This window comes from Schistocerca serialis, chromosome 1 (assembly GCF_023864345.2).
Source record: "Schistocerca serialis cubense isolate TAMUIC-IGC-003099 chromosome 1, iqSchSeri2.2, whole genome shotgun sequence".
Classification (NCBI taxonomy): Eukaryota; Metazoa; Arthropoda; class Insecta; order Orthoptera; family Acrididae; genus Schistocerca; species Schistocerca serialis.
Window position 1 is genome coordinate 1072834952 of NC_064638.1, and position 8905 is coordinate 1072843856.

The 8905-nt window shown below is 44.6% G+C and overlaps 1 protein-coding gene across 1 annotated transcript in view; it reads left to right on the plus strand.

Moving 5' to 3' along the window:
• LOC126455449 (zinc metalloproteinase nas-14-like) overlaps window positions 1-6602 on the plus strand; it is a 135456-nt gene extending 128854 nt beyond the window's left edge. Inside the window, exon 5 of the mRNA XM_050091204.1 lies at window positions 6029-6602. Coding sequence (XP_049947161.1) covers window positions 6029-6558 — 530 coding nt within the window. The 3' untranslated portion in view covers window positions 6559-6602. The remainder of the gene's footprint in view (window positions 1-6028) is intronic.
• Window positions 6603-8905: the final 2303 nt, after the last annotated feature.

Genomic DNA, 8905 nt, shown 5'->3' on the forward strand with positions numbered 1-8905 from the left:
TACTGGCTACTAGTTTTTAAGTAGAAATTCGTCAATGGAATACGAGTTGTCCAGGGGAAATGAGGTGGCGGTAGGTAATTGTATCGTGACCAGGTTCACTGCGTCGCTTTTTATCGAGTGTTCATGTAATGTCTTCAGCTGTTCCTGGTGGGTTTAGTCCTATTCATGGAATACTGTGTAAGTTAACACACCACTGAATAACAAAAGTGACCTATGAATGGTTTTGTGTCTTGTACCATATTAAAAGTGCATAAGTCGACTATAAGAAATGAATACAAGTGCATTTAAATACTGGTTCGCTAGTCGGTTGCTACCATATATCAGAACGGGTAGTGCTTTCTGTAATGGAAAATGAATCGCATTATTTCGTACAGTTAAAATAAAGATTGGACTGCTTCTACAAGGAACTATGAAATTTTGATTTGGCTGAAGGGAAAATGGTGTAGAATTTGAATAGAATAGTTGAAAAGCGGAATTCAAAAGTATCGAAAGGGTACAAGCCACAGGAAATGCATTACCTAATGGAGTCATTAGCACAGAACCACGGCCACAAGGTTTCCCATCTTCTACATTTGTAGCATTGAATTTGTCTGAGTTCAAAGCGGTGACGAAACGGAAAATTAATTTTCACCTCAAGGGCACACTAGTGAACGAGATTGTTACACGAAAATTCTCAGAGAAGTGGAAAAACCACTCGTGGAAAGATATTTAAGATCAAACTAACAAGGGAAACTCCCCATCGCACCCCGCTCAGATTTAGTGCTAACAGGGTCCAGTGTACAAACCGTCAAAAACTGAACACAAATCAAGCATCAAAAAAAGGAAGCACATGTAGTGAACTATGGATAAAAATAAGAAATGCTATGTAGAGGAGCCGGAAAGTGTAATGGGTCGTGGTAGTCACGGTGCTGGACTGCCAAGCCGGCGAGTCATGTTCGAACCTCACTACAACCAATTTTTTATTTATTTTTGCTGTTCGCTGTATTCAAATTTGTGTCTGTGTCGTGGTGTAACGTCCGTTTGCAACAGCGACGTGTGAGGTAGGGACCTGTAATGACAGCTGATTCTGTACAACTACTCTATCAGCAGCCGAAAAGAAGTGGCTTTCGAATGGGAACTGCAAACATTTGATGCAAAGCGACGGGTCAACCGAATCCTCCATCGGAAAACACAGTAGGGGGGCCGGGGGGGGGGGGGGGGGGGGGGGTCATATACGGCATTAGTGACAGTGCGTGTGTCATATGACAGGAATCTCTTACGACGCACATAATTTGTGTGCCTTTTGAGTGAGTGGGATATGCCTCGTTGCCCGATTTAGGTGTTCGTATGAATGTAAATGTGATCGCTGCCAAGGAAATGATGAAAACATAATAGTTTGTCACATAAGCTGCAACAAGTGAACGCAGCAGTTTCACAATCACACAGTTTCTCTGTGCTCTGTCAAAACATATGTTTCTAACGTTTTTGAAGTTGCGTTCATGAATTCTATTCTTTTATTGTAACGTGGTTCACACCCGTTTATTTGTTGCTATCATTTCAGTGAGATGTGTATGTGGTATCGCACCTGCTATCACTATTCATCACATTTATTTACAAAGGCAATGTATTCTTACTACATGGCTCATATCCTGTAACCAGTGTGCAGTATGACAACTGCCAGCCCGACCGGCTAGCCGGGCAGTCTAACGCACTGCTTTCCGGGCGGGAAGGCGCCGGTCCCCGGCACGAATCCTCCCGGCGGATTAGTGTCGAGGTCCGGTGTGCCAGCCAGCCTGTGGATGGTTTTTAAGGCGGTTTTCCATATGCTTCGGCGAATGCGGGATGGTTCCCCTTATTCCGCCTCAGTTACACTATGTCGGCGATTGCTGCGCAAACACTTTCTCCACATACGCACACACCATAATTACTCTACCACGCAAACATTTGGGGTTACACTCGTCTGGTATGGACGTTTCCGCGGGGGGAGCGGTGGGGGGGGGGGGGGGGGGGGGGTCCACTGGACGCAGAACCGCACAATAACCCTGGATTCGGTGTGGAGCGGCGGTGGGGTGAGTGGACTGCCGTTGCCTGGGGTTGTGAACCCCTGAGGGCTACGGCGGGGACGAAGCCTCTCCGGCGTTTCTAGGTCCCCTGTTCCATACACACAGACACACGCATACACATGGAAACTGCTAAGATTACAGAAAGGGAACAAACATTCCAGTGACCGGATGGACAGTTCATAATGTTGTGAAAAAAATTAATAATAAAAATAGAGGAGGAGGAGGAAGTTAGTGTTTAACGTCCCGTCGACAACGAGGTCATTAGAGACGGAGCACAAGCTCGAATTAGGGAAGGATGGGGAAGGAAATCGGCCGTGCCCTTTCAAAGGAACCATCCCGGCATTTGTCTGAAGTGATCTAGGGAAATCACGGAAAACCTAAATCAGGATGGCAGGACGCGGGATTGAACCGTCGTCCTCCCGAATGCGAGTCCAGTGTGCTAACCACTGCGCCACCTCGCTCGGTAAATAAAAATAAAATAAATAAAAGCCACGAAGGACTTTCGAACACGGCTCGCCCGGTTTATAGTCTAACGCTATGACCACTTAGCCATAACGTCGCAGATGTTTGATTTTTCTCGATATTACATATGTTAAGCTTGGACCGTTCGCTGTTTTTATTTTGCTTTTTTTTTCACAGTTTAGTACACCTTCTTCCTGTTTTCACGCTTGATCTGTGTTCAGTTTTTGACGGGTTATCCACTGCGCCATCTTACCTCTAAATAAATCTGAGTGAGTTTCTGTTGTAACAAGAGGCCGTATGAGAAGAAAACGATACTAAATACAGTAGTTCCTTAACCAGACGACGTAAACAGCAGAAGTGAAGACACCGCCTCCAGTGGTGTGTGTGTGTGTGTGTGTGTGTGTGTGTGTGTGTGTGTGTTTTATGAGAAGAAACATTTTATCAACGAACATATATCTTCAGTACGTAGGAAACGCTTCACAGTTCACTTGAAAGCTGACAACAGTTGTTTACCGCGTGGAATATTGACAAAGAAATAAACATGTAATGTTACGAAGAGTTTGAGCTCTGGAGGACGGTTATGCTTCAACATCGCGGCGACTGTGAGGTTATTTCAAGCGATCCCACGCCCGGGTTCCCGGGTTCGATTCCCGGCGGGGTCAGGGATTTTCTCTGCCTCGTGATGACTGGGTGTTGTGTGCTGTCCTTAGGTTAGTTAGGTTTAAGTAGTTCTAAGTTCTAGGGGACTGATGACCATGGCTGTTAAGTCCCATAGTGCTCAGAGCCATATTTCAAGCGAGCGCCTGCTCAGTTGGACGAGCATGCGTAAGAAGTCTTGTTCTCATGTTCGACAAACAATATCGCCCTTCATCCTAAGTGGTTTAGGGAAAATGACGGAAAACAATCAGGCTAGCAGGACGACGATTTGATTGTCGTCCCTCCCGAATAAAGTGCCGTAACAGCTGTCCCTTCTCTCTTTATAAACCTAATTTTCTTGACTAACGGGAAATAAAAATAACCTACAGCTTCGTTACTATGGAAGATATATCACAAATTCGACATTTATGTTATGTATTTAACAGCAAACACTAGCTTTGATTCACCGCAATCGGTACTATGTAGAATGGCAACGACGGTGGTGATAACTACAAAACATTAATAATAGTAATAATGGATACAATAGCAACAATAAATCTGCAAGTTTCGTTATTGAATTACAAGACTGCCTCCAATTCAAGCAGAATGAGGAGGTGCCAAACGAAATATGTAAACATGGAAAACATCTATTCATCTAATTTTTAGGCTCTGTACAGTATTTGATTAAAAATTTAAAAAACTAAGCCCAGAATTACAAGACAGAAACTGCGTGTTCAGTAGGAGAATAATGGACGATTCATGATTGACCTGAGTAAAGAGTGGAGTTGAGAAATACTGAAATGATTCTGAAACAATGAAGCCCTACATATTATCGAGCGCAAGTAGTTTCAGTTTTTCTATCGAGTGCCAAACTGCGTATTTATGTAGTCTCACGACCGAGGAGACATTAAGCTGCGACAAAAAAAAAATGTTGTTAAAAAAAAAAATGTTCAAATGTGTGTGAATCCTATGGGACTTATCTGCTAAGGTCATCAATCCCTCGCATTCGGGAGGACGACGGTTCAATCCCGCGTCCGGCCATCCTGATTTAGGTTTTCCGTGATTTCCCTAAATCACTCCAGGCAAATGCCGGGATGGTTCCTCTGAAAGGGCACGGCCGACTTCCTTCCCCATCCTTCCCTGATTCGATGAGACCGATGACCACGCTGTCTGGTCTCCTTCCCCAAACAACCAACCAACCATCATCAGTTCCTAAGCTTACACACTACTTAACCTAAACTATCCTAAGGTCAAACACACAGTCCACGACTGCAGCGCCCTACACCGCTCGGCTAATCCCGCGCGGCAAAAGAATGTTGTATCTGACACTTTTTTGCCGGTACCTTTTCACCTCTTTTATGAATTCTGCATTGGTCCAACAAGGTAGGCAGGAAGTTTAGTAAGAAGGAGAGTTTTGACGGAAGTAAATCTGTAAGGGCTGGGTGTAGGTCGAACTCGGATGTTAAGAGCCAGAGTAGTATCGGGCACATGCCCATCTTCAGTGGCATCAGCATGTGGAGTTGGCAACATGAAAAAATGATATGTTGGTTACCACAGCCATATAACTGGATAATTACTTGAATCCTATCAGCACATGTTCTTGGCCTGTGCTAAAAACCAGTATTTATGAGATGTCGCTGAAGATGGGCATATTCCTGATACTAGTCCAGCAATTGTGCCGCTTACGCATACACACACACACACACACACACACACACACACACACACACACACACACACACACACACACAGAGAGAGAGAGAGAGAGAGAGAGAGAGAGAGAGAGAGAGAGAGAGAGAGAGACAGACAGACACAGACACACACATTATATGTATTACAGGGTGAGGCAGCTAAGACAGGCCACCTTAAATACGTCCAGAATGAATAAATATATCGACGCGTCGCCAAGTTATAGTGGACCACATGGCAAATTCCCCGACAGTCGCAAGTAATTTTTATGTGCATATTCGCCGAATTACGACACCAAATTCGTTTTTAGGATTCCGTACCTCAATCGGTAAAAACGGAACCCTTACAGAATTGTTTTGTTGTCCGTCTGTCTGCCTCTCTGCCCGTCCGTCCGTTACAGACCCCTTTTTTCTCAGGAACGGGTACACGTCTCAAGTAGAAATTTGTCACATTCTAAGGCCTACAATTCGTTGGCGGTGTAAAAAATTGAAGCTTGTAAATCAGTGCAGTCAAACGATACGGTCATTTGTGTCACATATTTTGACATTCGACAAATTCACTGACCAAATATTTTTAGAATACTGCTGCGCGGTGTGGGATTCTTCCCAAATAGGATTGACGGAGTACATCGAAAAAGTTCAAAGAAGGGCAGCACGTTTTGTATTACCGCGAAATAGGGAAGAGAGTGTCACTGAAATGATACCGGATTTAGAGTGAACATCATTAAAACAAAGGCGTTTTTCGTTGAGGCGGAATCATCTCACGAAATTTCAATCACCAACTTTCTCCTCCGAATGCAAAAATATTTTGTTGACGCCGACCTACATAGGGAGAAACGATCAAATGGTTCAAATGGCTCTGAGCACTATGGGACTTGACATCTGAGGTCATCAGTCCCCTAGAACTTAGAACTACTTAAACCTAACTAACCTAAGGACATCACACACCGGTCGGCTGTTACCCCTCTGCTGGAATCAAACATTGTAGGAAGTGTTCCGATTTCACCATTTTGCACTCCATTTTCCAGCGTCCACAGCTCCACTCACCATCTCCAAATGACAATATGCAACCTAAAATAGGGACAGTGAACTACAGTCAAAAAATGGCTATCGATAAATAAACCCAATGCAACAGCAACCAACGCGTAAAACAAAAACGCCACGAACTTATGCATCAGCCTAACACTTGGATGCCCGCAGGTCGAGAGTTCAACTTCAAGAAGCGACCGGCGTCGCAGACGCGCACGCTGGGGCTGCCGTACGACTACGGCAGCGTGATGCACTACCGGGCGCGCGCCTTCTCCAGGGACGGCTCCAGCCTGACGCTGGAGCCGCGCGACCCGGCCGCCGTCGCCGTCATGGGCCAGCGCGAGCGCTTCAGCCGCGGCGACGTCGCCAAACTGAACCGGCTGTACCGCTGCCCGCCGCCCTTCTACCTGGGCGACGACCTGCTACAGCCAGCTGCCGCCGCCCCCTCCAACTCCACAGCCAGCAACTCGTCGGTAACACAAGTGGTTCCACCCACTAGCACCGTTGCTAGCACCTCATCACAACCAAGCGACAAGAAAGGTAGCGCACACAACAACATCGACACTTACGGACCTCCACTACAAGCTGTTGGGAACGAAATTTCCTCCAGCAGCTCACATTCCCTAGAAAAAGATGATGAAGAGAGGCGAGATCGCCAGTGGCGATTCGAGGAAACTACCAAAAAGTCTTCAATGGAGTGACATTACGTGGCAAGAATCGTCTGTGATAGCGAAATCATTGAAGAAACCCCACCATGAAAGTTTAATGTGTAAGTGATGTATTACCATTTGTAACCAAATGCAACAATCAAATCTTCAGCCCAGTGCTATTTTATTGTTACCAAAAGCCTGTTAGAACTCCATCCCACACTCAAAAAAGACCTTCTTTAAAACATTTTTACTTCTGTGAGCTCACTGGCGGACGCAGCAAACGATCATGCCTGATGCCGTGTGCTCACCAACAGCCACACCCTCCACTCTGTTTAGTACAGCATATCTTTTGATGTGGTGTAGAGTTGCAAAAATAAAGTTAAAAGCCTCTTTTTTAGGGATCTCCAGCAAGCTGTGGGTAAAATATGTCATCAGCTTTGCTTTTATTGAAATAAATGTTTGGAATTGCGTCAAAAGCCACATTAAGAAGTATCATTTGTTTATTGGTAGTGACTAGTTACACCCATCATGTCCATTTCTAAACCCTCCTATAAAAACAAAGTTACAGTGTGTGTTACAATAATTATACAAATGAGGCAAGAATATAGGCATTAGTTCATGTTATTGAAAGGTTACATACCATCTTCATCAGTAATTAAAATGCAGTCAAATACACATTCTTGGAAGTAGCCACAGCAGATAAACCAGAATGGCAATACAGGTGGTTCGACACACTATACACAAATTACACTGAGCAGTATAGAGAAAACTAATGCTCGAACACACCAACAGTTACCAGGCAAAAGTGCCAGAGGCTGTTAGTAGCAGTGTGTGCAATGGACCAAAATGTTTATTATGTAAACAAATGTTCTTCTATAGTAATGACAACATTGCAGATTACTCAGTGGCAAATAAAAAACTTAAAACCACTTTCCAGTCTTCATCAGATCAAACTATACTAAAATAGTACCAAACCATGTGAAAATATGGCACTACTTATAGTACAGGGTTATTACAAATGATTGAAGCGATTTCACAGCTCTACAATAACTTTATTATTTGAGATATTTTCACAATGCTTTGCACACACATACAAAAACTCAAAAAGTTTTTTTAGGCATTCACAAATGTTCGATATGTGCCCCTTTAGTGATTCGGCAGACATCAAGCCTATAATCAAGTTCCTCCCACACTCAGCGCAGCATGTCCCCATCAATGAGTTCGAAAGCATCGTTGATGCGAGCTCGCAGTTCTGACACGTTTCTTGGTAGAGGAGGTTTAAACACTGAATCTTTCACATAACCCCACAGAAAGAAATCGTATGGGGTTAAGTCGGGAGAGCGTGGAGGCCATGACATGAATTGCTGATCATGATCTCCACCACGACCGATCCATCGGTTTTCCAATCTCCTGTTTAAGAAATGCCGAACATCATGATGGAAGTGCGGTGGAGCACCATACTGTTGAAAGATGAAGTCGGAGCTGTCGGTCTCCAGTTGTGGCATGAGCCAATTTTCCAGCATGTCCAGATACACGTGTCCTGTAACGTTTTTTTCGCAGAAGAAAAAGGGGCCGTAAACTTTAAACCGTGAGATTGCACAAAACACCTTAAACTTTTTGTGAATTGCGAATTTGCTGCACGAATGCGTGAGGATTCTCTACCGCCCAGATTCGCACATTGTGTCTGTTCACTTCACCACTAAGAAAAAATGTTGCTTCATCACTGAAGTTTCGCACTGAACGCATCCTCTTCCATGAGCTGTTGCAACCGCGCCGAAAATTCAAAGCGTTTGACTTTGTCATCGGGTGTCAGGGCTTGTAGCGATTGTAAACGGTAAGGCTTCTGCTTTAGCCTTTTCCGTAAGATTTTCCAAACCGTTGGCTGTGGTACGTTTAGCTCACTGCTTGCTTTATTCGTCGACTTCCGCGGGCTACGCGTGAAACTTGCCCGCACGCGTTCAACCGTTTCTTTGCTCACTGGAGGCCGACTCGTTGATTTCCCCTTACAGAGGCATCCAGAAGCTTTAAACTGCGCATACCATCGCCGAATGGAGTTAGCAGTTGGTGGATCTTTGTTGAACTTCGTCCTGAAGTGTCGTTGCACTGTTATGACTGACTGATGTGAGTGCATTTCAAGCACGACATATGCTTTCTCGGCTCCTGTCGCCATTTTGTCTCACTGCGCTCTCGAGTGCTCTGGCGGCAGAAACCTGAAGTGCGGCTTCAGCCGAACAAAACTTTATGAGTTTTTCTACGTATCTGTAGTGTGTCATGACCATATGTCAATGAATGGAGCTACAGTGAATTTCTGAAATCGCTTCAATCATTTGTAATAGCCCTGTATAATTTGCAAGTTACATAACAAGGATACAGCTCAAACTGCCAACGGGCAAAACCA